This window comes from Bos indicus x Bos taurus, chromosome 6, assembly GCF_003369695.1.
Source record: "Bos indicus x Bos taurus breed Angus x Brahman F1 hybrid chromosome 6, Bos_hybrid_MaternalHap_v2.0, whole genome shotgun sequence".
Taxonomy (NCBI): domain Eukaryota; kingdom Metazoa; phylum Chordata; class Mammalia; order Artiodactyla; family Bovidae; genus Bos; species Bos indicus x Bos taurus.
The window spans coordinates 71,893,147-71,910,168 of NC_040081.1; the positions used below are offsets into that span (position 1 = coordinate 71,893,147).

The 17,022-nt window shown below is 37.0% G+C and overlaps 1 protein-coding gene across 2 annotated transcripts in view; it reads right to left on the reverse strand.

Annotated features, from left to right (window-relative positions):
* Positions 1 to 1,707: 1,707 nt before the first annotated feature.
* The window catches only part of PPAT (phosphoribosyl pyrophosphate amidotransferase), a 40,973-nt gene continuing 25,658 nt past the window's right edge, over positions 1,708 to 17,022 (reverse strand). Inside the window, exons 2-11 of one of the 2 annotated variants that reach the window (XM_027544567.1) lie at positions 15,882 to 15,948; positions 11,658 to 11,864; positions 10,533 to 10,645; positions 10,284 to 10,429; positions 9,557 to 9,629; positions 8,657 to 8,808; positions 7,845 to 7,972; positions 6,778 to 6,999; positions 5,350 to 5,470; positions 1,708 to 4,121 (exon numbers count right to left, since the gene is read on the reverse strand). In XM_027544567.1, coding sequence (XP_027400368.1) covers positions 3,859 to 4,121; positions 5,350 to 5,470; positions 6,778 to 6,999; positions 7,845 to 7,972; positions 8,657 to 8,808; positions 9,557 to 9,629; positions 10,284 to 10,429; positions 10,533 to 10,645; positions 11,658 to 11,864; positions 15,882 to 15,948 — 1,492 coding nt within the window. In that variant the 3' untranslated portion in view covers positions 1,708 to 3,858. The remainder of the gene's footprint in view (positions 4,122 to 5,349; positions 5,471 to 6,777; positions 7,000 to 7,844; positions 7,973 to 8,656; positions 8,809 to 9,556; positions 9,630 to 10,283; positions 10,430 to 10,532; positions 10,646 to 11,657; positions 11,865 to 15,881; positions 15,949 to 17,022) is intronic. The other variant, XM_027544568.1, reaches the window with a different exon arrangement.

The following is a 17,022-nucleotide window of genomic DNA, read 5'->3' on the forward strand; positions in this document are numbered from 1 at the left end:
GAGTCTTAACCACTGAAGACTGCTAAGTCCCCTGGTATCTTTATTTTTAAACAGACTGTTTTTAAAGCAGTTTTAGGTTCACAGCAAAACTGAGCAGAAGGTACAGAGTTCCCATATGCCCCCTGTGCTGTGCTGTGCTTAGACATATCCAACTATTTGCAACTCCGTGGGCTGTAGCCCACCAGGCTCCTCTGTCTATAGGGATTCTCTATGCAAGAATACTGGAGTGGATTGCCATGCCCTCTTCCAGGGATCTTCCCAGGGATCGAACCCAAGGGTCTCCTGCATTGCAGGTAGATTCTTTACCAGCTGAGCTACCAGGGAAGCCCCCCATATGCCCCCTACCCCCACATATAATAACCTCCACTGTTATCAATTTTCCCCCCACACCAAGTGGTCCATTTGTTACAGCTGATGAACCTACACTGACACATTATTATCACCCAAATTTTCTAGTCTACATTAGGGATCATTCTTGGTGTCATATGCTCTATTCTAGCAGTTCAGTTCAGTTGCTCAATTGTGTCCGACTCTTTGCGACCCCGTGGACTGCAGCACACCAGGCTTCCCTGTCTATCACCAACTCCCAGAGTTTACCCAAACTCATGTCCATTGAGTCGGTAATGCCATCCAACCATCTCATCCTCTGTTGTCCCCTTCTCCTGCCTTCAATCTTTCCCAGCATCAGTGTCTTCTCCAATGAGTCAGTTCTTCACATCAGGTGGCCCAAGTATTGGAGTTTCAGCTTCAGCATCAGTCCTTCCACTGAATATTCAGGACTGATTTCCTTTAGGATTGACTGGTTGGATCTCTTTGCAGTCCAAGGGACTCTCAAGACTCTTCTCCAACACCACAGTTCAAAAGCATCAATTCTTTGGTGCTCAGCTTTCTTTATAGTCCAACTCTCACATCCATACATGTCTACTGGAAAAACCATAGCTTTGACTAGATGGACTGTTGTTGGCAAAGTAAAGTAATATACGATTATATTATTATAGATATATATTATAACCCGATATATTCTATAGGTTTGGACAAATATATAATCACATTTATTCACCATCATAGTAATACAGAAAATAGTTTGACTAACCTAAAAATTTCCCCTGTGCTTCACCTATTCATCCCTCTCTCCCCACCAACTCCTGGCAACCACTGATCTTTTTATGTCTCCAGTTTTGCCTTTTCCAGAATGTCATATAGTTGGACGCATACAGTATGTACTCTTTTCAGACAGGCATCTTTCACTTAGTCATAGCCATGTAAGTTCACTCCATGTCTTTTCATGGCTTGACAGCTCATTTCTTTTTAGGACCAAATAATATTCTATTGTCTGGATGTACCACAGTTTATTCATTTATCTACTTTATTTTTATTTTAAAGAATACTCCATTCCAACAACACACAGTTTGAAAATCTAAGCCTCCTCTTCTGTGACACCTTCCCTATTCTGGCTAGTGTTCCCCAGAACTTGGCCACTATCTTAGTGCTTACTTAGCACTGCATTTCTAACTATTTTATTCATCCCTTCTACTCCATCAGCAGTTTGCCTGGTTCATAAGAGATGTCCTATTATTGAAATGCCTGAATCAGCGAAGTAAGATATAACTAGGTGATGCCAAGAATGGATCCTGAGTATGACTGTCACTATGCTGTTCACCATGATATACTACCTAAAAATCTTTATTTAGAAAAAGTACACACACATTTAAATGTACTCATTACATGTATTTGTCACCAATGCATCACAAGGAATTCACAAAAAGTAGGCTTAGTTTAGTCTACAATATAGATTCTGTGAAAACATATTTCGCATTTTCTCTGCAGCTTACCATACCTATATAAATTTAAAGCAGCTAAACAACATTTGAGATTACACTGATATAAAACTGTAATTCACAGTTCAGAAACTTGTGAAATAAAAGGTCATGGTGGAGAAAGAGTCAGAAATCTGTAAAATTACTAAAGTGTCACAGTACCATTTTCTTTTCTAAAAACATCTCAATAAAACCAAAAACTATGGAAAACACAAAAGTCAAACCAGAGATTTTGGTTTAGTACTTTCCCTGAGTCTCTTGTTTTATTTAAAAAAATCAAATGTAAAAAATGTAAGTAAGGCTAGTTCAAAAGCGACCCAAAGGTCTCGCCTCCTCCATGGTGCCACTAAAAATACCTTTAAGACCAGAGGCTACATACACAAATGGGCCCAGGGTGTTATTCAAATGCCAGTTTGTTTGTGTCCCCAGCGCAGGGTTATGTGGCCACTGCTGCCTGCCACATATGGGCTTAAAGAGCTGCCAACGGTTTCTCTTGCCTGCCATGACACAACATATGAAACTAAATACGGAATGAAGAGAAAAAGACTATGGTTATTAATAAATATTATAATTCTAGGTGGATTTGGACACTATGTACACCACATCAAGGTCAGTTCAGTTCAGTCAGTTCAGTCGCTCAGTCGTGTCCCACATCAAGGTAATGCACCTAAAAAACACTTTTGTTTTAAAAAGCTTACATAAGCAAGGGCTTTGGGCAAGTCGCCTCAGATGTTAACAAACAGTTAAAAAAAACAAAACCTTAAAAAAGTCTAATTCATTAGATCTCAGTAAAGTAGAATAAGTGGTAAATTAATGAGTCGATGCTTGGAATTAGATGAGTACACTGACTGGAAAAGGCTGTTGTCTCCTTGTTCCTTAAAATTGGCCCCTACAGTGTTTCTACTTGATCATCTCATTGCATACACATGTTTGAAACTGATCAAGCACTTCATTAAAAGACATATAATCCAATGAAGGATAAAACATTTGTTAGAATCTAAAAAAATGTATCTTTTACTTCAAATGTACTGGGTTACTTTCTGTGCTTCTACCATAAGGGCACTAAGTAGTATGGATCATATTAACACTTTCTAGTCAAATGTAAGAAAATTTTTTGCACAGACATCTTTTTACAATCAGGGCATTTCAGAGCTAGGTGGCAAACTGTGTCCCCCTTTTGAAATCTTGACTGCAGACCAACAGCCAACATTTCAAAAGCTAATTCACTGTCTTAACATTGGGAGGTGGAATGATGGCTCTAACCACCAAAATAACTGCTAGTTATTGAATTTAATAATATAAACACCTCATCGCACAGGTGAGGAAAGTGAGGCACAAAACGTTTTTTTTTTTTTTTTTCTTTTTTAAGAGAACTGTAGATGATAGATAACTTTGGGGTATAATGGATTCAAGTTTAATTGAATCTGATGTATTGAATCATATGATATATAATGAACAATGAACTCACATGTCCTGTTTGCATCACAACACCCTAGTCTAACCTCTTGCAAACTCTTTAAAGCATGGACCTGGCAAATGACACTTAACCACTTGTCTTCTCTAACCAAGCTAACTAATGCTTGAGAGAAAAAAACCAAACAAAACACATATTGTTGTATGAAATGCAATTAGCAATGTTCAATTATGAAAATATTCCATAAATGAATTTCAATAACTCTTAAACATTCCACAAAATTTCCTAAGAACCTGTGAGAGTACAATACCTGGCAATCCTCTCTAAAACAGAAATTCACCTATCTGCTGCATTACTGCTGATGATCTGAAATGTACATGACCTCTAAAAAATAACAGTACTGAATAAAACTGAAAGGATCACCCAAGTTCCTACATAATACCGAAGTATTTATCCAGGATTACTGAATAAATCATAGCAATTTGGTATCCTTTTCAAAAAAAAAAATCTCAAAACTTACAGCACAAGCATTTATTGTACCAACTGAGTAACAGTAAATGAAGGTATAACCACTACAGCTTCTTCACCAACTTTTGTGTCCTGAAATATCATGTCTGCCTCTGGCAGCTACCATTCCAATTCCACAGGGTATTTTCCAGTTAGACAAGCTGTACAATGATTATTCTTTTCAAAACATTGCAGACCATTCTCATTTTCTTGAATCATAATATCTTCCTTTGTACAATGACCATTGTTTTCAAAGCACTGCAGACCATTCCCATTTTCTTGAACCGCAATGTCTTGCTTTTTCACTCTCTGTTTTTTCAATGTTCCTTCTTGTACAGATGAAACCAGCCCTTCTACTGACAGATACACAACACTGTTTGCTCCTAAAGGGGGAAAGAGGGGGAAAAGGTCATGACACTTCCTTTGGAAAGGAAGAACTGCCTAACAGAGAATAGTTACAAACAGAAAAACATAAGCCAGAATAAAAATTTCTCCTTTAGCCTCTCTTTTTTATTTTTTTAAAATTTCAATTATTTACTTATTTATTGGCTGCATGGCTTCTGGGATCTTAGCTCCTCGACCAAGGATTGAACCTGGGCCCTCAGCAGTAAGAGCTCATAGTCCTAGCCACTAGACTGCTAGGGAATTCCCTCCTTTAGCCTCTCTTAAAAAAAAAAAAGGAGGGTAGTGGTGGTGGCTGGAGCATTAATAAAACACAGGATCTTTATTATTTTTTTAAATTTTAAATTTGAATTTAAGGGATAACATAATTTAAAATAGCACTGGAGAATCTGTGTCTAAAATGGATTCAAAAGGCTTCAGGAGTCAGTTTTCTTAAATAATAGATTTTGAAGTCAGGAAGATCTGGGTTCACATTTAAGCTCAAGGTCATTTACTTTTCCCAGGTCTATATTTTTTATCTATCAGATACGGGAAATACTAACTATAGCATTTTCATAATATTATTACAATAATGTAGATATGGTCCTGGCAAAGAATGAGTGTTCACAATGTATCAGTTGGGTAATGTTCAAAATACTTAACTGCTAAGGTAGAGACACAACCAGGCATGACCAGTCAAGAGAAACACCAGCCCTAAAGCAAAGAATGTGGTGGACATACCATACATGGATGAACATGTAGATGATATTTATAGTTTATACCTCACCTGAATTTGAAAGGTAAATGTCTTCCCAGGATGACCTCCATCTGCAAGTCTTCTGACCTCATTGTTAATGATGAGTCTACACAAGCTTTTCACTTTTGATTTGTACCCACATCCAAATTGTTTTATTAGAAATCTGTGGTGAAAGTACTTATTTTTCTTCTGATCTGAGCTTCGGGAGATGTGAACTGATATGTGGCTCTCTGCTGTGAAAGCCCTTCTTCCTTCTCCTGCAAGCTCACCTGGCCTAGCTCTCCTATCACAGCACTCACTATGGTGTCCATATACACCAGGCACTCCTACTGTTCGTCTGCTCAACATATATAACGTCTTCTTTCAACAAATATTGAACACTATTTTTCATGAAAAATGTAAAGATTGATAAGCTTGGATTTTCTGTTAAAAAATGAATAAAGATCAACGTTTATAGAAATTTTGATACCTACCTAGATAGTCTGAAATATGCTCAAATTCTGGTTTATTGGCAATAAGCTCTTCTTTTGTTGGTATGTTTATTCCCATGAAGCATGGATATCTAATTGGTGGTGAAGCTACGCGAATATGTACCTTGGAAAGAAATCATTTCATGCATTTATTAGTTCGACGTTCACTGGAAGAACAATTATGCAAAATTCTGTCACTGGCAAATGCAACATAAAATTGTTTTATAGAATGTTTTAAAAACATATGGGCAGCAAAGCACACTACAAAATTTCTTTCAGAATAATAGGTAGAAAAAAATCATGTGATACACATACAGACCTCCAAATGTTAAGTCAGAATTACTTTTAGAATTAACTTAAAGAACGACCAAGAATCCTACTTGAGCAGCCCTGTTCTAGACCCTAAAGTGACCTGGACACGAATTCTGAAATGTTAGCCACTTTTAAAGGGCTCTTTATACAGAGCTTCCCATTGTTTCTTTCTGTCACCTACTGACAAGGACATTTCTTTCTTCTGATCTCTCATTTTTCATTTATTACATTCCTAGGACCACCTTCATTTTTCTAACACTTGAAAGGAACTTTTGCCTACCTCTTATTTTACCATTTTATTAGTAAAAAGAAAATAGCACCTACCAGGATATTAAAAAAAAAAAAAAAAAAAAACCTTACTATTAACAAAGAGCTATGTTTGTCTACTTTTTTTAATCTATCATTATTTTCTGACTTTTGTCAGGAAAATTTACAAAGCTATAATCAGTGTCCACATTTACTTTTTACCTTTCTTATAACAGCAAAGATTTCCCCATGTTTAGCAGTCTTTACAGTTTTTAATGGTTGCATTGTATTTCATCATATTGATGTATCAATTTACCAAATCATTTCCTGCTGGTAGATATATAAGCTATTTCCAGTTCTTGTATTTATTTGTGTCTTATTCTTTTTTCCCTATAGTATGGGTGCTGAACTAACTTTACACTTTTTTGTCTTCATTACATCATTTTCACAGAATTCCAAACAGAGTATCATAATCATAACTAGTCATTAAAAAAGGCTAGAAATCTTAAGCATAATTATCTTAGACTGTCATATTGCTTTGTATATCATTTTCTCCACAATGGATTTTATTTCTAAATCTAATCAACTATTAGTAAATGACACATCTCATTTAGTAATATGAATTACTGAAGTATTTAGTTAGAATAAGCTTTGCGATTTGATAATATAACCCAGTGGGTCAAATTATTACAGTAGGACTGCTTCTACATCTTCATAAAAAAAGTAATCAATATCCTACAAATTTAAAAGTATTCTATTTTGTGATTTGTTAGTTTTAAATTAGGTTTATAAAAATTTTAACATAAAATTTTGCCGATTTTATCATATTGTAAATTATTGGTGCTTTAGCACAGGTGTTTTAATATTACTTACCTCTTTTGCACCAGATTCTTTGAGTAACTTGATTATGGGTGAGATGGTATTGCCTCTCACAATTGAATCGTCTACAAGAACAATTCTTTTTCCTTTAAAGTTGTCTGACAGTACTCCAAATTTTTTCGCAACACCAAGTTGTCTTAACCTCATGTTTGGCTGAATGAATGTTCTTCCTACATACCGGTTTTTACACAGCACCTCCACGTATGGAAGCCCACACTAACAGAAGGAATAAAAGGACAATGAGCAGCACAGACATGGAGAACGCAAGGGCCCTGTTTTCTCTAGGTCATGCTTCCATTAGAACATGTATGTAAAAATTTTAAATGCAGTTATAATTTTGAGCTCTCCATCATCAGATTACAATTTTCCTTCACTATCTAAACTGTAGGGAAGCCAAGGCAAGAAGAAAAATTATCAAAAGTTTTCTACTTAGCGGGAAAACAATTCATTTTACTAGAATTTGTAATGTTTCTTTCTTACGTATTGTTATTTCTCTATCTTGGAAGGAAATGCTAAGAATGTGAACACATGACAAAGAATAAATCACTATGAGAAAAAGGAACATATTGTATGCATATTATTTCTTTAAAAAGTTCATAAACTGAACTTCCCAACACAATGAATGTTGGGTATTATACCCCAGAATCACTATAATTATATAATCTACTTGGTTATGAAAAATGCAGTTAAGCATAGTACTAAGAACATTATACAAAATTTAAAAAAATAGCTTTATTACTACCCACACTCAGCAGGAAAGAATACACCAGTGGCTTATGAGGGTACTTTATAATAAGTAAATATTACCACTAAACTCAATAGATAGTATGATGTTATCTTTCCAAAATGAGGAGATCATTCTCCTCCTCTTTGGGTGAATTTTTTGTGGATCCACTAAAAAACAGTGCCACTAAATGAAAAGGCTGGAAAATAAGTAACTCTTTAAAGAAACAATGTTTTTTTCCTTACTCATAAATTGATGAGTTTCTCTTTATATACATGAATTGCTAATCCCAGTGCTAAATAAGCAATTCACTGTGTGTTAATGAAGAGAAAAATACCTTTGTTGCGTAACCAAGAGCAGCAGGTGTAGCGGATTCTGGGACAGTGCTAACCAAATCTGCATCCACGGGGGCTTCAATGGCCAGCTGCTGACCACAGCGATATCTTACTGTGTAAACCATCTGGTCTAGAATATTTGGAAAAGGAAATAGATTTTTACTTAGTATAATATAGCCCAGCATATCATTATTGGAAAAGACTAGCTTGTTAGAACTCTATAGAATTGAGTACCAAAAGAAAAGCACGACAAAAAAAACACTAAAGTGGAAACTCATAAATCAGAGGGAATTCACTCTTAAAAAAAAAAAATTAACCTTGGGATTCCCCTAGTGGTCCAGTGGTTAAGAATTCAACTTGCAATTCAGGGGACGAGGATTCAATCGCTGGTCAGGGAACTAAGATGCTGCAGAGCAGCTAAGCCCGTGTGCTCTGGAACCTTCATGCCACAACTAGAGAGCCAGGCTGCTGCAACGACTGAAGCCACTAGACAGCCAGCGTGCTGCTGAAGCTGGTGCGCTGCCCCAAGAGTCCATGCACCACAACAAAGATCCCACATGACATGATGAAGCTCTGAGGGGCCACAACTAGGCCCCGAAGCAGCCAAATAAATGTAAGTTAATTAATTAAAAAAGTTAACCTTAATACATAGCTAAAAATCATAATCTTTACTCCAAAAAGGAAAAAAATCTGACAGAGGAACTGTGATCTTTTCACAACATATAACTGTGCCTTCAAAGCCTTTGGGCCCAAGCACTTTTTTGTTTCAATGAGATAACAGATTTATATCAATAGTTAGAGATATTTTACTTACTTTCAAATATACTATCTGGTCTTGCAAAATAAACATATTCAAAGATGCAGAAAGCCATTGCGTTTCCTTCAGACCTTGGTATAATATCAAGAGTTTGGATTTTATGTCTGGATATCTCCACAATTTCTCCAGGCAAGACTTCACGGTAATATCTTGGGAAACAATGTTAAAGGAGACTTGAAGTAAACCAGTCCTTAAGGCTAATTATCTATTATAAAGAACACAGAGTCCCTTTCCTTATAATGGAAAAAGGGTTCAGTTTAATATAAAGTCTATTGGCTTAAAAAAGACAGTATTCCTTCAACAGTAATTTCTATAAATCTGCTACCCTACACTTGAATTTAGAATTTTAAAAAATAAAAGTCCTGCATTTTATTGATTTGTAACAGAATGAAGGTTAAAGAGAACATTTTTATCCTGGCTTAAAATTTTTGCTCATAACTATTCCTTGTTGAGGAGATTCTTCCTTTCTAAAATAGGTCTCACGGTATTTTGAAAACAAGATCCCAGTTCCAGGATGAGAAGGCACTACTGGCACGTTAGGGTTTCCCTAGTGGTTCTGTGTAAAGAATCTGCCTGCCAATGCAGGAGACATGGATTCGATCTCTGGGTTAGGAAGATGCCCTGGAGAAGGAAATGGCAATCCCCTCCAGTATTCTTGCCTGGGAAATCCCAAGGACATAGAAGCCTGGTGGGCTACAGTCTATGGGTTCACAGAAGTCAGACATGACTTAGCAACTAAACCAGGACATTAATGTTAGTGCAACTGCTGAGCACAATGTACAAAAGAAACTGCATTTAAAAGCATGTGTTTTGGCAGACATTAGAAGCAAAACTTTCATGTAAAAATTTTTTTAATTGACATGGAAAAGTTGTTACGCTGAATGCTACAAAATTTACCTTGCACCGATAGATAAAAAGCTACAAGATTCTGAAGACACCACCCATCCTTCCGTTTCTGATGTTTTTTTTCCTGTAAATCACAAGACAATCAATTCAGTTATTGAATTCAAGAAATTTAAAAGAGGCTACCTATTTTAGGAAAACAGTTAAACACCAATTTTATAAACAAAAGAACTCATACACTATCCATGACTATGACTTTAAGAACTCTTCATTTGACTAGTACCAAAGATAAGATTACAAGCTTCCTATAAACAAAATGATTTCATGGCTTGAATAAGACATCTGACAAGTCAAAAAGAAAATCACTGAAATCATACTGCACAAATGAAAAAGCTGGGCAAAGGATATGAATAGGCCGTTCAGGCAGGACAAAACAGGAATGCCCATTAAATGTATTAAAAGTGGCTCATCCTCAGAAATACTCAAGGAAATGTACTTTAAAAACTAAGTACCAAGACTTCCCTGGCAGTCCAGTGGTTTAAAAGTTGGTGCTTCCAATACAAGGAGTACGAGTTCGGTTACTGATCAGGGAACTAAGATCCCACGTCCTACCTGGAGTGACTAAAAAAGAGGAAAAAACTAAGTGCCACTTTTTTCTTTTTTACCTAGCTTTTTTATTCAATAAGTTCCTAATACCTAAAGATTTCAGGGTGTGCCAACAGTAGGACAATGACTTGGAAAAGCATTATGAAATTATTGTATTTCTTTTGATGTTCATTACCTTTATCATTTATATCAGAAATAGGAATAAGACGACCAATGCATAAAGGACGATTTCCATAGGGATCTCGGACTGCATAAATCACATCTTTGTGCATTATAAGCAGAGAATATGCTGTGGGTGCTTCCTTCATTAAATTTTTAATCCTGCAATCAGTTAAATAATTCAATGAATAATTTTCATTATAAACGCATGCAAGACAAAGGTCTCATTATCACAGCTGCAAGCTCAGTCTACTTTTATAATTACCTAGCTACCCAGTCTGGGGTGTCATCTTGTTCCTGAGGAGGGGTATAAGCCAGTAGCTGGGTGATCATTTCACTATCAGAACTTGTTGACAGACCAATACCATGACGCAGAAGCTATTTAGAAAGGAGAAAAGTCATAATCAATAGAGGGGAAACTTCAACTCACCCTTCACCCAAGAGCCTGCCATCACAGAAAGAGATCAGATATTGTGTGGATGCTGTTATGAAATCCTGCATTCTACCAATGGTAGGTATATATATCTAATAATATACTAATAATATACTATATATCTACTGCTGGAGGCAATGGGAAGTCTCTGAAGCTTTTCAAACAGGGGGATAAAAAAGTGCTTTAGGAGGTATACAGGAAAGCCTTTGAAAACGAAGTTTGGAGGAATGTAGACCTGCAGTAGGTAGGTGGGGAGGCAGATGGGGACGGCATGAGGGTTTGGGATTGTGGTTCTAACTTTTTCAGTCCACTCCTGACAAACAGGACACATTCCCGTAAGAGTGGCACACTGCGGTAGGGACTTTCAGCCCAGGTTTGCTGGCGGTGGTGATGGTGGCTACCTACCCTCACTGATCAGCCCCGATGCAGTGAAACGTGCTGAGATGAAGCTGAGTACCTGCTTAAGGGGCTAGGTCTAGAAATAATGAACAAGGTGTTGTTTATAATTGAACTTTTGGTGGTGATCTCTAAAGAGTGAGTTTTAAAATAATTTTTACTTCATATTCATATTTTTGATTTAATAAAAAATTTGTTTTCATTTGGTAGCAAAAAACTTTATGATTACAATGACAATGCCAGAGCCTAAGAAGAGGGTAGGACAAAGTTCTGGGAATAAATCAGTTTTCCAAATCACTCTTCCAAAACAATGCATCAGAATCACCTCAGGAGCATATTACACTGCAGATTAAGCCACCTCATTCCCACCCCAGACTCTGGGGGGAATATCTTAGAATTTGTAATGAGAACAAGTACTCTGGGTAATTCTGTTACAGTTGTCCTTTGCAATTAGGTAACAGGTGGCAACAACAAGATAATACACTTTACCAAGATCCTCCATACTTCTTTTCAATAATTTATCACAATCATGAAAAAAGCATTAAAAAAAAACACCCTTACCTTTTTCCTTAAGCGCGCAGCATTAACTAATTCGCCATTATGTGCCACAGCTATTTTTCCATGAAGTGTTTCAACAACAAAGGGCTGGCAATTTTCTAATTCACAGTTTCCTGTTGTGGCATACCTTGTGTGTCCAATTCCAAGATTTGAAGTATATAATTTCTTCAAATTGTCTTCAGTAAATACGTGATTTACAAGACCCATTCCCTTGCAAAGTCAAAATAAAAGCTCATCTTAGGGAAAAAAACACTAGTAGCACTGTTATTGGAGAAGGCAACGGCACCCCACTCCAGTACTCTTGCCTGGAGAATCCCATGGACGGAGGAGCCTGGTAGGCTGCAGTCCATGGCGTCGCTAAGAGTCGGACACGACTGAGCGACTTCACTTTCACTTTTCACTTTCATGTATTGGAGAAGGAAATGGCAACCCACTCCAGTGTCCTTGCCTGCAGAATCCCAGGGACGGGGGAGCCTGGTGGGCTGCCGTCTGTGGGGTCGCACAGAGTTGAACATGACTGAAGCGACGCAGCAGAAGCAGCAGCAGCACTATTATAAGCTTCTGCTCAGACAATTCCAAATTAGAAAATGAAGTTCACTTAATTTCCCTGTGCTTCTTTAAAAAAAAAATATATTTTAATGCTTTACAGTTCTTACAATCTGCAGGCAGATTCTTTACCTACTGAGTCACCTGTTTCATATGATGCTGCTAAGTCACTTCAGTTGTGTCCGACTCTGTGCGACCCCAGAGACGGCAGCCCACCAGGCTCCCCCGTCCCTGGGATTCTCCAGGCAAGAACACTGGAGTGGGTTGCCATTTCCTTCTCCAATGCATGAAAGTGAAAAGTGAAAGTGAAGTCGCTCAGTCATGTCCAACTCTTAGCAACCCCATGGACGGTAGCCCACCAGGCTCCTCTGTCCATGGGATTTTCTAGGCAAGAGAACTGGAGTGGGGTGCCATTGCCTTCTCCGTTTCATATGATACTTCTTGATAAAACATTGAAGAACAGATGTACTAAGTGGTAACATCTGTCAACTATAATCAACTAAATTATAATTTTAAATTCAAAGTATGTTAAAGTATTCAAATAAATGATAACTTGTCTGAGTCAATCTAGCAAATTATCACTGGGAGAGAAATGCACCGTAGAAGAACAAATAAAAACGTTGACCCTTGAACAATACAGCTTGGACTGCACAGGTCCACTTATTCATGGATTTTTTTTTTCCAATAAATATATCAGAAAAAAATTTTTGGAGATTAGCAATGATATAAAAATACAGTGAGCCATGTAGCCTAGAGTAAAAAATTTAAGAAACTGAGTATGTCATGGATGCATAAAATATTTGTAGATACTAATCTATTTTATCATTTACTACCATAAAAATATACAAAAACCTATTATAAAATGTTAACATTTATCAAAACTTATGCACACAAAAAATACAAACCATAACTGGTGCTATTTGCTTTTTCAAGAAATGTAAACAAGCATAAGGGTGCAGTATTAAGTAACTGCATAAAATGAACTGTAGTCCATACTGCACTACTGAAATTATTTTGGAGCCACCTCCTGTTAATATTGTGGGGAGTTCAAGTGTTGCAAGTATCCACTTGAATGCAAGTATGCCATCTGATGTTAATCACCTCTGGGTGAGCCACTCATCTCTACATTAAGTTGCTTATTGTAGTGAAAAGTCTCCTCTCCCAGTTATTGAGTATTTTTCTTCGTGTTCAGTGCAATACTGTAAACCTTGAATGACACCACAGGACTCATACAAAGTGACACTGGTGACACTGGAAGTGCTCTCAAGAAGTAAAGCCGTGACTTTACAAGAAACAGTTGCATTGCTTGAAGTCTCCTGTAGATTGTGGCCTACAGCTGTGGTGGCCCTGCCATTTCAAGATAAATGAATCCAGCATAAAGACCATTGTAAAAAAAAAGAAAGGGAAACATATGAAGCCATTGTTGCAGCTATACCAGCTGGCACAAACACTATGTACTTTTTGTAAAACACTCTTTTATCTCATATTGAAAATGCAGCTCTTAGGTGGGTTCAGGATCGCTGTAAGAAAGGCATACCTATTTAATAAGATTTGAGAAAAAGTGTAGTTATTTAAATGATGACAAGGCAAAAGGAAGGTGAAGGATCTAAAGCTGGAGAATTAAATGTCAGTGAAGGATGGGTGGAGATTTTTAGGGAGAAGTTTGGCTTAAAAAACATCAAGATTTAAGGCCAGAAAGGATGGACTAACTCTCTGGTTTTATGCAAATGCAGTAGTGTTTATAATTAGGACTGCCCTTATCTACAAGTTTCGAGCCCCTGAACCTTGAAGGGAAAGGATAAACAGCAGCTGCTAGTCTTCTAACTCATGATTGAACCATAAAGCTTGCACAACATGAACTCTTTTTCTGGATTGGTACCATTCACTGATGCTTTATTCCTGAAGTCAGGAAGTACCCTGCCAGTAAAGCACTGCTTTTTAAAGTTCTGTTGATATTGGACAATGCCCTTGGCTACTCAGAACCCCGTAAGTTCAACAGTGTTGAAGCCAAGTGGCTGAAGTGATCTGCTTGCTCCCAAACATGACATCTCTCATTCAGCCTCGATGTCAGGGGATCATAAGGACTTTCAAGGCTCATTACACATGGTACTCTATGGAAAGGACTGTCAGTGCCATGGAAGACAACCCCAACAGAAAGAATGGCATGAAAGTCTGAAAGAATTACACCACTGAAGATGCCACTGTCGTTATTAAAAAAGCTGTAAAAGCCATCAAGCCTGAGACAATAAATCCATGCCAGAGAAAACTGTGTCCAGAGGTTGTGCATGACTTCACAGGATTTACAATAGAACTAATAAAGGAAATCACAAAAGAGATTGTGGATATGGCAAAAAATTAAAAATAACTGATGGAGGTGAGTGCTTTTGAACCAGTGCCAGGTGACGAGGAAGAAAACATGAAGAAAGCAGTGCCAGAAAACAAACTGACATCAGACAGTCCAGCAGAAGGGTTCTGATTGTTTAAGACTGCTTTTGACTTATTTTACGATATAGACCTTTCTAAGGGCACTAAACTAAAGCAAAGGGTAGAAGGATGGTATTGTACAGAAACATGTTTAGAGAAGTAAAAAACCAAGTAAGTGAGATAGAAACTATGATGTATCCATCAAGCTACACCCGGTCTGCCTTCCTCTCCTGCCTCCCCTCCCACCTCCACTATCTCCTTCCACATCCGAGACAGCAAAACCAACCTCTCCTCAGCCTACTCATCATGAACGAGGACTACTAGGATGAAGAACTTTATGATGATCCACTTCAATTTAATGAACAGTGATTAATCATCATATTGTACAGTTAATAAAGTTATCTTACTGTGGACTGAGCGACTTCACTTTCACTTTTCACGTTCATGCATTGGAGAAGGAAATGGCAATCCACTCCAGTGTTCTTGCCTGGAGAATCCCAGGGACGGGGGAGCCTGGTGGGCTGCCGTCTATGGGGTCGCACAGAGTCGGACACGACTGAAGTGACTTAGCAGCAGCAGCATTGTGGATGTGTGAGAGGCTTTGTGTGAAAATCTAATAACTATATGGTGAAAACCATATGGACATTTTTGTGTCAGTACCATCACCATCACCTAAGCAGTCCATGTGTAGAACATTATGTGCAAGACTGGTGTTAAAGTGGATAGCCCATCCTTACACTGGCATAAAGTAATGATATTTTATAACAATTCACTTATTAGTAGTATAGGCTAGGCAACCAAAAAGCAATCATATTGCTATTTCTTTGTTATCAATGCATGAATTGTTATACCCTAAACAGGAATTTTTTCACATTATCTTTTCATTTTCGAGGTCTATGTTAGCAATACGTATACCGTCCACAGTGTTCTGTACCAACTTAAGACTATACTAACATAGATACCGACAACTTACATTATAAATAGTCAACATAAGCTTATTGTATCAACAAAGACAGTACTGTACTATAATTTCTATTCCTTATGATTTTAATAATATTTTCTTTTCTCTAGCTTACTTTATTGTAGAACACTATATATAATACATATGACATACAAAATATGTTCCTATACTGTTAAAGGATCAACTATGCTTCTACATACAAATTATTTTTATTCAAAGTCCCCCCCCGCTATATATTAGCTGTCTTCTGACTATTGTTACTTTTATCATCAACACTTTTCAATGTTTAAATATACCTTGTGTGTTTTGAATGTGGGTACGGAATTGCCATCACTGGTCACGATACCAGCACTCTCCTGACCCCTGTGAAGATAAAAAGGTGTCAAACTGTTACATTTACCCCATTGATCAATTTCTTAATGGATCTTACGGAACATGCTTTTCTCAATAACATCCACGAACTCAGTCTGACACATTAAATGCCACTAGCACCAGTGCCACTTCCACTCAGGATGATGACAATGATTAGAAGAGCAGATGAGACTGAGCTATGACTAATAAGCCAGGCACTGTCTTAAGCATGTATACGAATGATCCAATTTATTAGGCTTTCAAAACAATCCAACGAAGTAGTAACTATGATTACTCTTCACATTTTACAGATAAGGACAACACTAAAGAAACAGAATTAACTCATCCGGTATCACACAGAGAATGGTGGCATGGCCAAGATTAGGACACAGACAACCTGACTTCAGACCCTGTGCTCGTAAACTCTTTAATAGGTGACCTCTAAATAAGGTTGAGTATGTAGATAAAAATTAAAAGCCCCAAATAAAATAGCAGGTAAAATGTTTGTGGGTACTGGAATCATTACATTTTTTTGTTTTGTTTTGCTTTTTTGCACTTCCCAAATTTCTTCTGACAAATAACTATCTCTTTTTTCATCAGAAAACAAATGCTGCTTCAAAAAGCCCTAAGCTGATCAGGCACTCTGTATCTCATTTCCTGACTTAATGCTATTAGGTGAGAATACAGAGAAAGCCAGAAGCTAGGTTTCTAGCTCAGTAGGGTAACACACTGGTAAGACTTTAAAGGATCTGAACCACAGTGGAGTATAAACTCAAAAGATAAACTAAAACCTCCACTACTTAACAATTTTTACTAGTTCTGAACAAGTGCTATAAATACTAGATGTTTGTTAACAAATTTTTGTTCCAAAGAATATGTATCAGGGTAGAAATAAAAGTAAATCTCTACCATATATACATTAACAATTACTAACATGATTTATTTGGTACAAAGGATCTTTTCTAAAATTATAATAGGCATTTTAATGACAAGAGAAACTACAAAATTAAATGCATTTGCAAAGTAAAAATCTAGAAAATTAAAAGTGAAGTAATTTTGCTAAATTACCAATGCATTACATACTAT